The 20,316-nt window shown below is 43.2% G+C and overlaps 1 protein-coding gene across 2 annotated transcripts in view; it reads right to left on the bottom strand.

The window, feature by feature from the left end:
- Positions 1-6,476: 6,476 nt before the first annotated feature.
- trrap (transformation/transcription domain-associated protein) overlaps positions 6,477-20,316 on the bottom strand; it is a 79,866-nt gene continuing 66,026 nt past the window's right edge. For both annotated transcript variants that reach the window (XM_054768140.1, XM_054768141.1), the window contains 6 exons: positions 15,235-15,460; positions 14,926-15,143; positions 14,157-14,341; positions 13,037-13,240; positions 11,452-11,646; positions 6,477-7,089 (listed from right to left, as the gene is read on the bottom strand). In XM_054768140.1, the coding sequence (XP_054624115.1) occupies positions 6,805-7,089; positions 11,452-11,646; positions 13,037-13,240; positions 14,157-14,341; positions 14,926-15,143; positions 15,235-15,460 (1,313 nt within the window). In that variant the 3' untranslated portion in view covers positions 6,477-6,804. The remainder of the gene's footprint in view (positions 7,090-11,451; positions 11,647-13,036; positions 13,241-14,156; positions 14,342-14,925; positions 15,144-15,234; positions 15,461-20,316) is intronic.

Raw genomic sequence — 20,316 nt, 5'->3', positions numbered from 1 at the left:
TTTGATGTGGTGGGTGTATACATGGAGTGGGCTCATCTAGTGTTGGGGCAGTGGGTCTCAATTATTTTCTGCCCCTGCCCAACAAATTGCCTGCTAAAAAAAAAACTCAGTTCATTAATATTCCGCATTGTAAAGTGGAAATGCACGTTGAAAGTGTCAACAGCCCGCACATTCAATGTGTGAAGTTGGCACCTCCATGTGCCGTAATAACACCATAAGTGTGATTTGGGCACATGGACTCAAATATGCATTGCCATCTTTGCGTGGAATTTGTGCAGCAATTAAGTGGAAAATAAATGATAGTTCCTGATAGCAGATTAAAGAGTACTGCTAGTATATGTACCAACCTCATCAGTATCAGTGTTACATCACATCCAAACGGTCACAGCATCGTACTTCACCTTTATTGTCATTTAACTCTTAAACAGCAACACAGTTTAAATTGTTGGGTGCTCACATGACGCATATGCCTCCTGTCTGAACAATGTGAAATAAAGTGACAGTTTATGCACACCTACTTTGGCGCCATGGCAGCTCAGCATTCAGCGCAAAATGTCCTCCATAATTAATACAGCTGGTGTCTCCGAGCTTTAGCACAGCTGACTGTGCCAACTGGCAGCAGTCGCAAAGGGGAAATCAATGCAGTCAATTAAAAACATACCTTGACTTTAAAAAAGTGTTTCCACACAAGAATAAGGGATTGGTTAAATATGCTAGCATGCCACTGCATGTTATGTTAGCTACTAGCTACTAGTCAGTAAAACACGATAAAGTACACAGAACACTAATGACTAACAAGGCATGCAGGCAAAAAAAACAGGAAGTGGAACAACAGGAAGTAGTATATACATACATGACATCAAACAAAGAAATGCTTTTACCCCTGCCTTTAAAAAAAAAACCCAAATGCATCATTAATTAAACAACACAAAGTTAATATAAAGAAAAAGAAAGTGTAGTTCATAAGGAAATAACAAATAAACTCTTATCTACTGTAGCTAGCTAGCTTGCGGGCTAGCTCAAAATATAATTAAAACAACTATAGGTTTAGTTTTTTTTTAAATTTTATTTTATTGACATGTACTGTCACGATTCCAACAACATACAGTGCTAAACATTGCAGACTAAACAATTTGGAATTTTGAATACTATGATACAAATGTAAATTAAACGACACACATCAATATGCAAGCAGTATTAAGTGTATGAACATAAACTGCAATACATCACAGAAGGATTATTGATCATTGACTATTACGTCCTGCAGTTTCACTTTACTTCTAATTGTAAATACAGTGGCATGTCGGTTTCATACGTCCCGGTTTTACGTCATCACCACTTTTTCTCACTGTCTAGAAATACATGACACGAAATGTTTCCTGTTTTAGAATTACCAAAATTATTTCTATTTGCTAAATGCTGCAATTACGAGCGAGAAAGTATTTTTGAGAGCTTTTTGTTATTCTTCAAAGACACAAGTTTACACACACAAAGATGGCTGTGTCTTTAAAAAGTGTGGGAAAGCCCGCATGATGATGACATGGCTTTGGAAGATTCTGATAGGTTAACTGACAACATTTGAGTTAGTTGGAGACACATCTGTACAAGTATTTTAAAGCCACATCACAAACACAGTGTTTCCTTGCGTGACAGTTTGGGAAAATCCAACAAAATCAGTCAAAATATCAGGAAAGGAAGTGTGGCGCTCCACAAGTCAGGTTGGGTGCAATTTCCAGATGCTTGAAGGTGCCATGTTCATGTGTTCAAACAATTCTGCAAGCATAAACCACATGGAACTGTCCAGTCATCATACCGCTCAAGAAGGGGACGCCTTCTGTGTCCCAGAGATGAATATATTTTGGTCCGAGATGTTCAACTCAACCCCAGCACCAAAGCTAAACACCTTGTGGAGATGATGGCTGAAGCTGGTAGGAGTGTGTTGCTATCCTCATTCAAACAAGTCTTGCACTGACAAAGTCTAAAAGGCCACTCTAGCAAGAAGAAGCCATTAATCCAGAAGAAACATTAAAATGACAGATTACACTTTGCAAATGTACACAAGGACAAATACCCTAATTTTTGGAGATATGCCCTGTGGTCTAATAAAACCAAAGTGGAACTGTTTGGCCATAATGACCATCGTTACATGGAGGAAAAAGGAGGACGCTTGTACACCTGAGAATGCCATCCCAACTGTGAAGTATGGGGTGCATCATGTTGTGGGGCACTTGATAAAATAGATGGCATCATGAAGAAAGAACACTATTTGGAAATATTGAAGTAACATCTTAAGCCACCAGCCAGGAAGTTGAAGCTCGGCCGCAAATGGGTCTTCCAAACGCACAATGACTCTAAGCATACTCCCAAAATAGTGATAATTATGTTTTGGAGTGGCAATCACGAAGCCCTGATCTCAACCCCATAGAAAATGTGTGGGCAAGGCAGCCTACAATCCTGACTCAGCTACACCCGTTGTGTCAGGAGGAACGGAACTCCAGCAAACTATTGTGGAAGGATACCAAAAACACTTTGGCCAAATCATACAGTTTAAAGGCAATGCTACCAAATACTAAGGAAATGTATGTAAACCTTTGACTTTGAAGAAAGTATACAAAAGCTCTCGCATTTAGAATTGTTTTCTGCATGTAAAACTATCAACGAAAACCGAGTTTCCACTGTGCAGTCATCCCTCGCCACATCACGGTTCAAACATCACACACTCACTCTATCTGTCGATTATTAGTCAAATAATATCTATATTAAGGAACTTTTACGTATTCCTGACCTGAATTAAGCATTATCAAACATAAAAATGACTAAATGAACTAAAATCCAAATACAGTTTAAGGGATTAAAGGATGTTGATGAACTGTAGTCTACACTGGCTACTAGGTGCTACTAGCAACACGCACCAGAATTGATAGCCGTCAACAATTGCTGCAGGTTTGAATTATCTCACAACAGGCACAATAATAGCAATAATAATAATAATAATCAGAATAATATACTGTTGTGGCCATACTCCAGCTAAAACTCAATTCTAAATCCGTGACGTCAGCTCCTGTCCACACATCCGGAGGACATTTATTGAAACACACACCAGCACGAGTCTTACTTATGTCTTATTTATGTTGGGTAATAGGAGTGTAAAGGAAACTATGGGGTTTTATTTCACGTCTAGAGGGATCTAATAACATTAAAACCCGTATGTAGAAGGTGGTAGACAGGTTTTCTATGCTGTGACTACGTAAGCTGATTCATGATAAGGAATGCGACTTCGTCGAAATACATTTTTCCCTGTCAGGTGTGGAACCAATTAAAGGCCATAGATGAGAGATTACTGTAAATGAATACAAATAGGAGAGTCAAATATTTATCCATCTATTTTCTATGCCCCTTATCCTCACGAGGGTCACGGGTATGCTGGAGCCTATCCCAGATGATTTCAGGCAAGAGGCGGGGTCCACCCTGGACTGGTCCCCAGCCAATCGCACGGCACATATAGACAAACAACACACTTACAATTTAGAGTCGCCAATTAACCTAACATGCGTGTTTTTGGGATGTGGGAGGAAGCCGGACTACCCGGGGAAAACCTGCCCACGCACGGGGGAGAACATGCAAACTCCACACAGATTCAAACCCAGATCTTTCAGATCTCCTGAGTATGAGGCCAACATGCTAACCACTAGGCCACCGGCTATTCAGATGTGTTCATGCAAATGATCTGGTTTATTTTATTGAAATGTGCGCTAGTCAATAATGAAAGATTATATAACTTGCCCTTGCAGCCGTTGATCCAACCAAAAGCTTCAAGAATAAAAAGTACGTCTTTGGACTCATCACGAGCCGCTATGTGCCATTGCGTCACTTGTCACTGAGACATAAAATGACTTTGATTGCTGCATCCCGCTTGGGCAATTAAAAATTGGAATGGCAGATTTGAGACACAAAGCCAATGAGCTGCACTCCGCTGAGTGAAAATGTCATTAGAAGTCCTAATGGGACTCCTTTGGTGAGCAACAAAACAAATCTTCCGCTGCTGCTAGATATGAGATGAGCCGCTTCCTGGACTGGAGATAAACACATCGTTGTTATTTGATTAATGCTGTTTGTTTACATGAGGACACAAAAAGAATTTGCGCACACCACCCGCTGTGCAACACGGCCTGAAACAATGTGATAATAAACCACTGAAGAGCCGGCTGTGGAGACTGAAGGAGAAGTCAGGATGGTGGAATTGTGCAAAAAGAGGATTAGAGAGTTGGTGAAGTGTTCTCGTCATACTTTGTGGTCATGTGATCCTGATGTTTTCACATCCTCAGCCACCAATCTGTCTCGTACGGAGTCCTGATGGCACTTTGACTTGTCATTATCAACCGCATTAAGGATACGATGATGGTTTATTCATAAAGCAATGAGAACGCTGTGAGACATCCGCCTCCTCTCGGTTATCATCCTCAGGGATGGAGATCACTCGAGGGAGAAGATGGCTATTTGGGATTTATTCGTGTTTGTCCTCTGAGATATCTTCTCCGTGCTGATCTGGCCTCGACATCTCTGCTCTCACTGGAGCGCATCAATCACCACCACCCTTTTCTTACTCCATTTCATTTACCCTTATGGCCAATTTCCTAGCCATGCCAACACAATGTATTGACGTATTGACCCAAATATAAAACCATTGTCAATATAAGACCACCCCTTTTTTTCAACACCCGGTTTTTGAAAAATATATATTTTTTAATTATTTTAAGACAGTCATGGAAAAAATTATTACACCACTCGTGTTTCTTCAGTTTATTGATCCATTTTAATGCCTGGTAGAACTAAAGGTACATTTGTTTGGATAAATATAATGATGATAACAAATATAGCTCATAAGAGTTGAATTTAAGAGCTGATATCTACCAACTTCCATGGTTTTATTGATAATAACCAAAAACAATCAAGTTCTTACATGTATAGCTATAGCATTTTACTGCCAAAAAATGTAACTCTTATGAGCTATTTTTGTTGCCATTGTTATATTTGTCCAAACAAAAGGTATCTTTAGTTGTATCAGGCATTAAAAATGAACAAGAAACTGAAGAAACATGGGTGGTCTATTCATTTCTTCCATTACTGTATTATCATAGTTCAGTCCATTCCATTTTCTTCCCTTTATCCGGGTCCGGGTTGCGGGGGCAGCAGTCTCGGTAGGCAAGGCCAGACTTCCTGGTCACCAGCCAGTTCCAGCGGGAGGACACCAAGGCGTTCCCAGGCCACCTGTGAGACATGATCCCTCCAGCGTGTCCTAGGTCTGGCCCGGTCCCTTCTCCTGGCTGAGCATGCCCAGAACACCTCACCAGGGAGGCATCAGCGGCCTCCCTGGCCACCGGGGGTTGAAGACCACCGATCTACGTTGAGAAGCCATCTTTGAACCGAGGGGGAGGTCTCCGACACCATCTTTCCCCCGCATACAATGCTGTCCTTTAATCCCTTCCGAAAAAACACAATCATTTAGCCTCAAACAAATAAACAAGGCACATCCACAGTTCAGAGGTATAGTGTATATGTAAATAAAACAAAAACCAACCCAAAACATACATCCTGTAGGAGAGAGGGCTGGACAAACAGCTCATTAGTATTAAAACTACATACACACAGAAGGGTGTGTTCCCAGTAGAGCTTACTAAAAGTGTAAATTCTAGCATCAAGGTTACATTTTATACACTGTTTGGGAACTTCTTAAATCAAATTGTTTAAAGAAAATAACATATGGGACCTTTAAGGAGGCAGGCATTGCATATCATATGTACTGCTCACATACTGGAAGCCATAGGCATTACTAGTTTCCTCATGTGAATCGGCGAGGAGACGTAACGCTAGATGGCATGTAAATATGTTAAGGCAAAAGGATGTGTGTGTGTTGTGTAAGCAGTAAGTGCAGGGGGATATAAGTTGCGTTTATGGGTGCAGGAGGCACCATCTGACAGTGTGTGTAAGTCAAGAGAGGGCGGCCCACGCGGAGATCGACTCGCCAGCATTCATCAAGCAGCAGGGGAGGAGGGGAAACGCCTCGACACGCTTGTGCAGGACTTTGTAACCAGAGGGAGGGAATGACCCCCAAGGTTATTGTAGCAACACTGCTGCGCCCAAACGCCTCGCCATAACCGTCCGCTGACTGTGAACCGCCAGGATGACAGCAATCAACTTCCTAAATGTTGGGGACCGGTTTGTGTGGAGTCATTTCCCAGCGTGAGTTACGAGCGCAATAACATCCAGGAGTGTGTCCTTCAGGGCGATTATGACGGTGACAAAGTGATGCGGGAGAGTGAGGCGCAGATGGCGATTACTCCTTATTATTGCTCTCTTATAAACTAACTTCAAGAAACTAAAGGAGAAAACTAATTGCAAGTTTTATGATCATGATGGGCACAGCTGAAGCTCCTTAAGCGTTTGTGAAGGGGAAAAAAAGAGTAAAGTTGTATGAAAAAGAGCATTTTATTAAGAGAAAATGCTTATATACAAGCGCAGAGATGAGCTTCTGTAACAAAAATAAAAGAAACAATGAATTGGCTACCGGGGCTGTCTGACAAGTGTTGAAAAACATCATAATCTGAATTCAACAATGGATAAAAAGGCTACGCAATGTTTTTAAACCATTTCTCTGTTATAATTAAGTCAGCAAGAGCGCAGACACATTTAGTTACAAAAATAAATACAAGTTGGAGATGTTGGATGCTCGTACAAAGAGTCAGCATAATCAGCGCATCCTGCTCATAATAACAGTTGAGTTGAGCAAAGAGTGGCACATGTGCTTTAAAGCCACGGGTGCCATGCAGGGTCCATGCGGCACAGATTGTCCAGGCTGTTGGCTGCCGCCACCAAAGTGTTGACTTTACTCTCGCCTCCTTCGAACTGAGCTAGATTATGCAGGCGGGTCATGATGGCGGTGACGGCCTTCTGGACCAGTGAGACAAGCTGCTGGGAGTCCATGTTTTCGGGCTGGCCAGCAGGGGATAGCGGCATTGATGTGTCCTCCTGGGTTTTCTTGTGCCAAGCGATGATCTCGTCGCGCAGGACCGCCTTCAGGATGCCGTCCACCTGTCGTAAATGAAACCTTGATTTATTTTTTGTTCAATAAAACAACTTCAAAGTCCAAAGTTATTCGTGTACTAGCCAAAGTTTGACTGAGAGTGCATCTTTGCTTGGTAAAAGCGTATCTTATGGAGATTAAACATTTGCTATTTTCTATTTCGTTCCTAACGAGTCTCCATTCCGTTGCTTTTAAGAGGCAGACATAAAAGTTTGCATGGTTTAAATGAGGGCGCTAACCAGAGTTCTTTTTGGATGAAATGTCTGAACTTCCCCATGATTTTTTTTAACGCTATGAACTTCTTTAGTTTTACTTCAGTTTGTTTAGTTAGTCATGACTAGGGATGTCCGATATTATCGGCTCGATATTGGCATAAAAATGTGATATCGGTAGATATCGGCATTGGGTTTTTTCCTCGATAATGAAAACAGATTTTTTTTAAATGTTGTATAGATGGGCATTTTAATGTTCACATGGCCAGGATGACACCACCGTTTGTTCACATACAGCACAAGCCCACCTCCTTCGCACTTTCCACAGGCTCGTGTTCCTGTCCGCTCTGACGTCGACTAGCTCCCCACGTTAGCATCAGGGACGCTAGCTGTTCGCCATTCAGTGAAGCACACATAAGCTGTACTCCCTGAAGGTATTGACCTTCTTACTAGCTCGTCAACCTTGCTCTGTAGTGAATTCACATTTCGCATGATAATAGAAGGTACCGAAGGCTTGACTCTCCACTTCCTTGCTAGCTGCTTCACTTCCATCTTAGCCACGGCTCTACTGCCTCGATATCAATGGGTAAACAGGGAATCACATCGATGCGGGATGTCGCTCTTATGGCACGTGAAAATGTGCTTGAATAAAGAAATTGAGCTGCTTGAAAGGCAGCCACTCGTGTAAATGATGTTAGAATTTACCAAGATCCTGGTAAATGGATATGAATCCATTTTGAAATAAACAAAACCATTGAAATGATTATTGCTAACACAGGTCTTTCCACTTTCCTGTCATTTCCAGTCAAATGAACAAATAAAAATGCACTTTAACTCATGCTTTGACCAAGATATGCATCATCGTGGGTTTGAACTGGATGTGCGGCTGGCAGCTGGCACATTATAGCAGCTTATGAGATTCTAAGCTAATTTGATAACCGGTAGGGTTTATCTGAAAGTCATCATTATGCGTCTCGGAATCCTGTTTATATATGCACAGTATGCCAACCTGCAGGAAATGGTTTTCCTTGGCTGTGTGTTTAGGCTGCAAAGGTGATAAAAAAAAGAGTTTATATAAAGACAATCTAAAAAAAACCACGTAAAGCAAACTCCAATTCAGGGTGTGCCAGTGTCCCTCTTGGGCAAAGCAGTGTGCACTTTTAGCAGCTCATTATGGTGATGAAGACTTGAAATACACAACCATCTAAACCACCACGGGACCACAACACCAGTAATCATCACCTAACTAGGTACACACACTGTTCCCTTGTTTTGACGAGTTGCTTCCGCCGGCCTGTTTATATGAGGATTGGGTGATTGTCGCAAGTTGCCACTGCTCCCTCAAGACAGGCAGCCACAGTAGTTGACATGCGTAGTAGTTGACATGCTTTTGTGTATTGCATGTAAACACTCCACAAGCCTTACGTAGACGCCACATGGCTGCTATTACCACCCTGCTGGGTCATGTGGACTAAAACTATGCCTGCTTGTGCGTTTGTTTAAAAGAGACTTAGCAAGATTTGGTGTCGTACGTGAGCGTTGGGCAACTTTAATAGCCATAAGACAGCCCACATTAAAGCAAAAATTACCTGTAACGTCAATTTTGCTGACTATATTGCAACATTTACATGCCATTGTAAACATATAGGTGTCCTGATAAATGCCTGACAAAAATTACATGCAACACATTCATGTGTTTATTTTTGGGAACAGAAACAAAATATATAAGAACGATGGCTGGGCATTCCTGTGAACGGGTAATTGGTGAGTATTCTGAACTCCTGTTTCTGTGCCACTGTTGTATTAAGCAGAATAATGTGTGAGGATGTAGCTCAACTCCCTGACTTAAAATTGATCTACAGATTGCAAAAGACTGAATCAACAGCACCTCTGCTGGTCGCAGCCAAGTAGTCCACTCAATTATGTCTCAACTGCTTCAAGATTACCGTATTTTCACGACCATATGGCACACTTAAAAGTCTTAAATTTCCTCCAAAATGGGCGTGGCGCCTTATAATTCAGCCTTATGTGTGTACCGAGTTCCAAAATCTGTAAGTGTTGCCGTGTGACTTTGATGAGCGCTCTGCTCGACTGACTGGGAGCGTCTCCTGCCAACACGCTGCTTATATAGAGGAAAGGCGGACGTGAAAGAGGACACTAAAGGCACGCACCAGTAGGTATATAGGTATATTTTATGAAACGGCGCCGTCTATCCATCTGGGCAAGGACTACCGTGGAGCAGCAACATCCAGCGGATTACAAGGAAAGCTGGCCATCTTCCGCTCCTACTGCAGTAAAAACATTACCGACAAACACATCCAGCCCAACTACATCACCAACATGGACGACGTGCAGCTCACTTTCGACATCCCGGTGAACCACACTGTAGAGAAGGGGACCAGCACGGTAGCAATACACACAACGGGGCATGAGATGTCGGCTTTTACTGTTGTGTTTGGTTGCCATGGTAATGGACAGAAACTGCCACCTATGGTGATTTTTAAGAGGAAGACGCTGCCTAAAGAAAAGTTTCCAGCCGGAGTCATCGTTAAGGCCAATCAAAAGGGATGGAGAAAGTGGCTGAGTGACGTGTACCGAAAGAGACCGGATATTTTTTGTCACACGTCACCACGCCCATCTCACAGCCGCTGTGAAAACCAAGTGCAGCAAATGAATTTGGAGCTTGCCATCATTCCGGGAGGCTTGACGGAGGAACTCCAACCGCTGGACATCGGTGTAAACAGGGCGTTTAAAGTGGAGTTGCGAGCGGCGTGGGAGCGATGGATGACAGCTAGCGAACACAGCTTCACTAAGACTGGGAGGCAGCGCCGTACGAGTTACGCCACCTTTTATGAATGGACTGTGGGTGCTTGGCCTAGCGTGTCTGCTTGCACTGTTGTTGGAGCTTTCGCAAAAGCCGGCATCATTACTGAGGAGCTGCACGGCAACCAGACTGACTCTGACAATGACGAGAGGGAACCTGGCGTGTTTGATGGAGAACTTGCCCCGCTGTTCATTTGGGATACAGAAGATGAGGACGTTGATGGATTTGTGGATGAGGATTGATCAAAAGTAACGTGAGTACATTGTTAAATACTTCAATAAAGTACAACCCAACTCAGTTTTGCTCCCACTGCCTATTTAAAAACATACGCATGCATGCATGCTCGCGTATTGTAGCGTCGCTGGGAGCACTTCCTGTTCCTCAGCGTGCTTTGCGGTAGTGTTTTGGTGCAAATGCTCTTAAAGTTACATGTTTGAGCTCCATAGTTGTTAGTTATTGTTCTGCACAAATAGCGGTAGTGTCTTGTCTGTTTTTGTCTATCTGCTGCATTGCTGTGTGATGTTTTTAGTTGTGCACCATGACTGAGACTGGTGTGTTGAGTGATGACCTTCCTGATTTCCAGAGGGTTTGATAAGATGAATGAGAGTTCTGTTCTTAATCTGTCCAATGAAATAAAGCACAATTGCTTCCTTCCTGACTCCTGAACGCCACAGTATGTTTTAGCGTGCATGCATAATAGTGCAGTGCGCCTTATGTATGTGTTAAATACAAAAATGGCACCCATAACTGAGACTGCACCTTTTAATACAGTGCGCCTTATGGTCGTGAAAATACGCTAATCAACAATTCATCGGTTCCATACAAATAATTGATTAATACAATATTATGCCAATCTCAAGCCAGAAGCCGCTATGGATGTACTCACACTAGGCCGTGCGTTGGCCGACTTTGGCTGGCATACTTCTCCGCCTTTGGCTCAATTGGAATAAGTGGGCCCGGGAATGGTATGATTACATGCACATTCACACACGCAAACATAGTTGAGTCATAGAATGACATTAATGCAGTCACATCTCGCAAGTTCTTAATGATAACCAACACATTTCCTATTAGAAATAAAATACAGAGACTGAAAATAATCCAAAGTCAAACCAACTGTACACTCACTCACCCGCAACTAAATTTGTGTGCGTAATAAAGTGTCATATAATATGTGTCATTAATGCGTTTGCTCCTCTCGCAAGTAATTAATGACAGCTGCCACCTTGCACAAAAGAAATCACTCAAAATAAGACTCCATAATCCACAAAGTCAGGCAAATTTCAGTCATACAGCAATCGGTACGAATGACCTAGTAAGTAAGAACAAAGTACCTTAAAGTTTGGTTGTGCAAAGCACCGTGCCACAGCAATCATGGAAGCGGTAAGTGGGCCAGAGACGCCGATGGTGGTCAGGAACTCTGAGATGTTTGGTGTCAGGCGGAAAGGAACAGGCCGATTGGCATCCAGGTCACCCGTGGCGTCGTTGATGTCGAAACGGAAGTATGAGACGTTCAACTTGCCAGTATCCTAGAAGAATGGACAGAGAATAATATGTCAGCAGTGTTATAAAACAAAAAGACAGGTGATGATTGAGTTATGTGTCAACCTTGAGATGAAATAACACTTTAAGAAAGGGCGAGGTACCAAACAACACTGTTATTGATCTGTCGTCTCAGACATAGTAACACGTCAAACTATATATCAGCAGCTGAACCGACTTAAATATATACAGCCAAGTTTTCATCTTTAAGCCTGCATTTATGTGAGAGGAGGGTGCAACACAAGCAGCCATTCTAGCCATGATAAGCTCCCTTATATGAAAGGGTGAGTGGCTCTGACAGCTTTATGGCGGAGCAATTCTCTGCAGCTTTCCTCCCATCTTGCCACTTTCCCTCCCTCTGCTACTGCCGTCTGCTCCTCCAGGCCCCTGCAGCGAGCCTCAGGGCAGTGGGCCGAGACACCAGCAACCCCCCCTCCAGGGAGCTCTGATAAGCCTGCAGACAGTTAGAGGCAAAGGCTGATGCTCAGAAAGCAAAAATCAGCATGCCAGTGGCCAGCTCCGTTTCGGGGGGCTGTTTGGGATATGAGATGATGGGAACAACACTGGAAGGGCTCATGTGGGAAAAGATAGATGCCGGCATCTTTTCTAAACAAATGTTTATTATTGTATGTGAAAACCACTTTGATAATCATAGGAAGGAAATGAAAGTGATTCTCGAGAGATGCTGTGGTTATGAAGACAAGTGTTAAAAAAATCTACTGTGATGTTTATGTTAAGACACAGAAGGCTCTGTAGGGCCAAATGGAGGTAACATGAGGTCTCTATTTAAGCACAGTGGGGCTCCAATATATGGCAGTGACGTCCTGTCCTTGCACTCTCTAGCCCGTGTGTGTGTATGTTTATGTGTGTGTATTCTGCACCGTAATCCTCCTGTGTCTAATGGGATCTGCGGAATAGAACAGGCAGAGTGGGGGCTTAATACTAGTTGCCCGGAGGAACGCCTGTCAGCAAAGGGCGATTAGGATCAGAGGGGAGGGCGGTGACTGACACAATCATCTTTAATAATGACTTTGAAAAAGCTGTCTGCGGACGGTGAGAGGTAGATGCACACACACATCACCAAAGCCTCTTCAAATTGAAACATCTTTGATAGTTGGAGTGCAGAGGGACTGCATATAACGTTCTGTCAAACCATCCTTCGCATTGACAGCGGCTGGCGGACTGATAGACGTTAATGTGAATGTCACAGGGGAGAAGGATGATTCATAAAACCCAGACACAAGAGTGGGTAATGGTGATCTCTTAATGCATCTATGAGCTTGTGCTGTCGTATTCTATTAAGGTGCATCACATGTAGCCTGTTTGCCCTTGAAAAAGAGCCCAGCGTGTGTATGAGTGTGTGCACATGTATGCTACCTGTGCTATCTGCAGCATCTCAGGGTTGAGCCGATTCAGGTGGAGCATGAACTCAGCAAGGCCGATGAGGGCCAGCTGGATGGTAAACATTTTCCTGAAGGTCCAGTAGTCCGTGGCGTTGGGAAAGGTGTGGAGGGCCCACTCCTTCAGCATGCTGCGTGGTACCATGTTGCCCTGGACCTCTTTCAGGATGTCTCGTAGGACCTGGTGGCAAAGGGAACAAGCAGAGACAAAACCTGGGTTACTTGTAAGGCTACTCACTACTCAAATATAGGGGACAGAATTTTTTCCCACAACGCTCCTCCCTCCAAATACTATTATAATATTGATTTTCTTATCTGTACAAACCACTGTATGAGTTGCTGGCACCAGCACCATTTAAGAACGACTAAAGACGCTACCAGACCTGCCAACCTTGAAGAAATGTAGGCTGATGCCTCGACACAGGTTTCAGGTTTCAGACTATCCAGGTTTCACAAATTGACCTGGAAACTGAAACCAGCGAGATGCAACAAAATGCGTATCTGGAGGGCAGTGAAGCGTATTCAAGGGTCAAAATGCATGCCAAGCACAAAAATGCTTACATGTTGGCAGGTCTGCACAAATACTGAAATTCCCCCTTGCCTCTAACGACCACCCTAACACTTCACCACTAGCCATGCAAGGTGGGGGGAAACCTGCTATTTGAGAACGACTGACTTAGAATGTCACAGTGTGTCATCAGCAGGTTGCAACAGATACAGAGAGACTGGAAGATTCGCAGAAAGGCATACTCGATGCCTTCCCTGACTGTGACTGAAACAATGAACAGTTGGACATGTGCTCTGAAAAGTTTAGAGAAGGTCAAATTAAGTTCACCTGCACAGATGAAGGTGCATTTTATGGTTCATCTTGAAATTTCACCCAAAAGCCAAATATCCCAAACTTTTTGTGTGTCGTGTATATAATGAGTTTTAACATTTTTGAAACAACAGCCTATCCCCAATTATCGCATACGTCCAATTAACGCCCCGTCCTCTTTGGAGTTTAGGTAAAACGCCCCAGCTATTATTACAGTATATACGGTAAGTGGTGTTTCAGTACTTTTGCACATACAGTGTAGCTAATATGACCGGTCTACCTGGTGGCTGGCCTGTGTGCCTCTGGCTTGCACGGTGGCAAGGCGATCGTAATATCTGGAAATAGGGTTGTCATGCTCGATTCCCTTCTTGGCACAACGCTGCTTGTAGATTTCCACTAGTGACAGAGACGAAGGATTGTCCTCTACTAGCCGCATCTGAGGGGACACCGCCACCACTCGGGGCACTGAAAAAGAAGGATGGGTGAGTGATAAAGAGAGGAGAGCAGAGGAAGAAGGGTGAGGTACCAGTATTCAGTGATGCACTCTACAAATGTTAGCAGAAACAGTTAAACCACAGTCTAGCCCTGATACAGAAATATTTTACAGCTGAAGGCGTGCCATCAGTCTACACCAAGCAGGGTCAAAAAAGGTGAAAAGGCTGCAGGTTGAATGGCAGTCAAAGCAAACCTACACATTTACATCCACTGGCAACCCTAATCGAATCAATGACAGCCATTCCAGTTTGGATGAAATGGCTTAGAAGGTACTGTTTGAAATACCCCACCCATACTCACCCCTTAAATAAACCAATCAAGCACAAAAATGGAAGAGTGGGCAAACATCTGGGTGGAGGCAAACCACAAGGGAATGACGAGAGTGCGGAAATAGCGCACTTGAGTGGGAACTGAAATGGTGTGTGGTGGGTGAGAGGCAGAGACAAACAGAAAAAGTATGTCACATGTGTTCTGAGAAGAGGAGTGTGTTCCTGATCTCTGTAGACACAAAGTCCTGATCTAATGTAAAATGTAAAACTTTTCTGTTGTCGTACCCGTGAAGAAGAGGTGTCTTTTTGTGGTTTCCTTCCTCTTCTCCAAACAGGGATTAAGGAGTCGAAGAAGCTGCAGAACCCTCTCCTCGCGGCGAGATTCAGTCAGGCAGGCATCGTTCATCACCAAGTAGGGATAGATCTTGCCATTGTGGCCACGGATGTAGAGGCGCCGTGCTGCGGTATTGTGCTTCTGAACAATCTCCACTCTGGGCATGAACCTGGAAAAAGACAAGCAACAGACCATTGGAAAATATTTCTCTAAAAGAACAGCTCCTATAATGAGTAGTGGTGTTTTCCGGTGACTCTGACCTGGCGATTTTGATGTAGTAGTGTGTTGGTTTGGGCATGAGGAACTCCCCGGGAATCTCCACCTCGGCAGTCTGGGCAGAGAAGTTGCTGAGGAAGCGGCACTTCTCCTCAATGAGGAAGAACTTGGGCAGCTGCTTGGTCTTGGCCTCCAGGATCTTTATCCATTTCTTGAGCTTGGAGATCAGATTGTGGAGTTTCATGGAGCCGGGAACGCTAAAGTCAAAGTCTGATGGCAAAAGAGACAAACAGGGGGAGTTACTCAAGATGAAGAAAAGAAGCAGCAATGATGAGTGTAAAAATTGACAACAGGCTGAATTCGAAGCATAACGCCTCAATGACCTTGAGCAATACAACCCTCGCAGACTGGTCCACCGGAGATTATCTCAGCTGCCAACAGTACAAGGTTGGAACAGTAGCGGGCAGCTCACGGGTGTGCTTGTGCGTTTGTGTGACCATTAACCTTCCCTGCAACTGAATGCCCCCAGAGCAGTTGCTAAAACTGTAAGCACATTCTGAGTCCTTCTCCACACAAAAAGCTGAGGAAATCACCTCAAATGTTGCCCGATGTTTGAAGCAATAAACTGAAGATCTGTGTGTTTATTTAGCCTTTATTTAATCAGTGATATGGACCAAAATCACCTTTTTTATCACAGTGACTGCATCAGGGAGTAAGGTGATTACACAGAAGGTACAAATATTGTGCTTCACCGCTGACCGAGGCTCTCCTGTATGTGCCTCGCTTGAGGGAATGCACAGGAATGCTGGCAGGCAGCACAAGGAGACACTATTTGCTCGATTAACTTATTAAATTAGAGCTATAAAAATAATAATATCTCTAAGCATATTGCATACGGCATACTTTGCTATACAGAAGGTTGAGTAGTCGTCCCCCAAACTGAAGGTTTGCAGGTTCGATTCTCCGTCCTCCCATGATCATGTCAAAGTATCCTTGGGCAAGATACTCAACCCCTTATTGCTCCTGAAGCTGCGCTATCAGTAGGTAAATGTGCCAAAACACCATGAGTACCTTAAAGGCAGAAACGCGCTATACAAGTGCAAGTCCATTGCCAAGGAGGGGACTTTCATTTTAAAGCAAAGCCCCTCCGGACATTTCTTTTTTGCACTGCACGTACACACCGTCCGACATCTCCCATGTTGGTTAAAATGAACCTATGAAAACAGCAACGCTAACATTGGTCTTTTTGTAGTGGCCATCTGCCTGTAATTCACTTTCCTCACTACCAGCATTAACATTGAGAAAATCCAGAGAGATGGCAAACAGACAACAATTTAGCGCCTTAACAGATTATAACCATCATCAATTTAAAAAAGGGAGGCACTCCTTTGAAGCCACACAGTAACGTAGTGAATATTCAATCTCTACTAGACTAGACTACGTAGCGCAGCTATTGCGATTGACCACAACTGTCAGAGGCAGCATAATCAAAAGAAAGCTGAGAGTCAGACGAGGTGGAGAAAGTTTACCCTCTGATCCCGTGTTCTGAAACCCATGCTGGTTTTCAGTTCTATCGGCCTGCCTAACAGCACACAGCAAAGAAGGCAGGCTGCTGCTTTAATCTATAGATTACAAATAAGCAGGGGGGGATATCTCTGTGTGGCAGACATCATTTGTTGACCCCGTGCTGACCCAGTGGACTGTATGTGCATAGTTGTATTGAGTCAACTTCCACTGTGTCCTGTAAGGTGGCTGAAGACTGCACAGTATTGAAAGAGCTGGAGGGGATTCTGCTTTCAAGCAAGACATGTAAAAGTTACAGCTAAAGCTGAGACAGAGTGATAGTTGACATTTGATCCCTGTAGGGAAATGAAATTGTCATAGAGGCCACATAGATTCATTTTCCCAGAGATGTCACTAGCAGGTGCAAAGCCAATATGCGGCTAAACACTTATCCTGCCCTAAAAGGCTTTCTGCGGGGCCGAACACACAGATTTTCAATAAACAGAAATGTCAGATTTTTTTTAGTCCAGAAAAAACCACCGATGACAAAAGTCTTCCAAACAGCTCCACGACTAAAACAGCAACTCATGCAAATAGCATTTGCCATAATTGGATTTGAATGCCTCCCTGCTGCCAGATGTTATATATGCTCACATAAACCCATATTTTCCGGCCCACAAACCCTGTGAAAGCAAGTGAGCCACTAGCTCGGTGCGAGGAATGGGAGCTTGGCTGCTCAGTCGCTCTGTAAACCCTTTTTGTTCCGCTTTGGCGAAGGCTTGTGCGGTTTGGGTGTCGCTCGGCAGGGCTCACACTTGGCCGTGGGGACAGCTGGGTAGCTATGGTGGACAGGCTCGCTGTGAGGCAGAAGCCTTGATGATGCCTGGCTGCGTGAGCACAGCTGGCACTGCAACATCTGGTGAGATTCATCATCAGAGCGCCCGCCCCGAGCCTCGCGCATCATTGTTTGTTTTGTTCATTCACTTGGTCTGTGTGTCGCCGCCACGCTTTTGCACGCTAATGGCATCGCACCTGTCATCTTGTTGCCTCTCACACTGACTTTTTTTTATTGTTCTCTATTTCTTAATATCTCCTATCTTAGCCTTAATATTAATATTATTACCCGTAATGTTTTCAATTTATTTACAATGAGTGCTATTTGCTATTGGCCGAGGATGCTGCATGGGGCAAAAAGTTAGGACACTTCCAAGGCCCCCGGACTGTCAGGGGCCCCAAAAAATACTGTATGTAATTATTAAAAAATAAAAAGAGGGGGCCCAACGTGATTTCTTTTTCATGAGGTCCAGTATTCCTGGCCGCACACCCCTGCTATCAGCCATATCAGGGGTCAGGAACCTTTTTGGCTAAGAGAGCCATCAAAGCCACATATTTTAAAATGTATTTCCGTGAGAGCCACATGCAGTCAAGGAAAAAATGATTAGACCACTTTCGTTTCTTCCGTTTATTGATCCATTGTAATGTCTGGTACAACTAAAGGCCCATTTGTTTGGACAAATATAATAATGATAACAAATATAGCTCGTAAGAGTTTAATTTAAGAGCTGATATCTAGCAACTTCCATGGTTTTCTTGATAATAACCACAATCACTTAAGTTCTTACATGAATAGCTATAGCATTGTACTGCCAAAAAATGTAACTCTTATGTGCTATTTTTGTTTGTTTGTTCTGTTGTTTTGTAGTTATTGTTCAGGCATTAAAATGAACAAGCAATTGAAGAAACAAAAGGTAGTCTTATCATTTTTTCCATGACTGCAATATTTTTTTAACATTGAATACAAAACAAAAATGTGTGCATTTTTAAAAAAGACCAACAATTTTAGAATATAATAAGTCTCTGAATGTATCCTTTTTAATAACATAACCATACTGACCCTAACAAATAATAAAAATACTTTTTACCATTAATACAACTTCTGGTGCTGCATGGTTTTGCACTGTACTCCTTATCTTTCTTTCTTTTTGCCATCGTCTTCATCAAAAGGGTTGGCTCTGCAAAATTAGCTAGCTGACTATTTGATCAAAGAAGAAAAGTTTATTTCTTGACCTCCCAATGGCCCGGGTAGGCTTTGGCATTATCTGGTAATAACTGACTTTTGGTGTCTGACTCTGAAAATGCAAGAAAATGACAGCCGGCATGGACTCTGCCCAACTGCATTGCATTAGAAAATGGATGGATGGATTACTACGTCTTACTATTAAGACAACGACGGATGAGACGCTTTCTTTCAGGACACTTTTGATGTTAGAGTACATTGTCTGGTGAAGCTGTACCTGGAAGGCAGTATTTCGTTCCAGGTAACATGTAGTAGCACCCCAAGTGAGAGCTCAGTCAGCGGAACCCAATGTCTTCCACTGCTGAGAAAGGCTGGTCATCTAGTCAGGTGAATTCAGTAATTTTTCGGGTTATTTGCTTAGCCTAAATTAAAGCTATTAACATGCTAACCCCGCAGGATACAAACTTTACATCACTCTCACAAATGGCATATCATGCTAGCACAGTGTGAAGGAAATGGGGTACACTACCCAAGACATTAGAGCAAGGCACTACACTACGCACAGGGCTCTCTAAAAGCTGCAGACGGCAATAGTACGAGCCACATGTGACCGTTTTGTGTGATGATCATTCCACTGAAATTGCCCAATAGTGACTGGTTGATGTGTCAAAAACTAATAGGGATGTGCGATAATGTCGGCCGATGAATACAGTCTGCAGACATTGGCATAAAAATGAGATATCGGGTCATATCGATATTGGGTTTGAGTGAGACGTCATCAAACTGCACTGTGCTCCGCAGAGCAACAAGTTAGGTATGCCCGCCGTCTGGAATTATTTCCAAGTTTCGACTTGGGATTGTAAAAATGCAATTCGCAATGACTGTTATCAACTGTTACGATTTGCTCTTTGGGCGTAATGCGGCTCCACCTAAATAGTAGCACTGACTGCTAATGAGAAACAGGCTTTTCAGCGACCGCAAAGCAGCTGCACATTGCGCCAAATAGAAAAACAAAATAAGAGCACAAAACAGGAAACAACATGCAAACTAAAGAAAACCAAAACTAAAGTCCAACCTGTCATGCAGAACATGACATAACACACTGGTTATGCGATGGGTCTAGGTCTAAGACAACATCAAGAAAAGTGAGTAAAGAGTTGTTTTTTTAGATCAGGGCAGCAGCCTCTTAAACTGCTTTACCAGTTTCAATATTTTATGGTTTATGGTTTATTTGGAACATGCATACAGTTTACATGAACTGCTTTATGTTACAATTCACAATTCGACATGTCCGAAAAGGAGTAGGAAGAAGCCTTGCTTATTTAATCCTACCCCTCACCATGTCATATCAATTGCTAACACATACGTTCACTTCCTGTATTCAACATGACTACAGCACAACATTGACCAACATGATTTAGTTACTGTAGTTACCAGGGCAAGGCACAGCAAGAAATACAGTACATAAAAAATAAACTGCCTCCAATTGGACCATTATTGATCTCCCCACCGGGAAAACTACCGGTACCACCCGCCCCTGTACAGAAATGAAACTTGGATATACTTTAGAGTAGTCGGTGTACAGCTTGTATAGCGGCATACATCT

Source organism: Dunckerocampus dactyliophorus, chromosome 2 (assembly GCF_027744805.1).
Source record: "Dunckerocampus dactyliophorus isolate RoL2022-P2 chromosome 2, RoL_Ddac_1.1, whole genome shotgun sequence".
Taxonomy (NCBI): Eukaryota; Metazoa; Chordata; class Actinopteri; order Syngnathiformes; family Syngnathidae; genus Dunckerocampus; species Dunckerocampus dactyliophorus.
The sequence above is the reverse complement of the archived record's forward strand: the minus strand, read 5'-3'. Positions and strand labels throughout refer to the sequence as shown.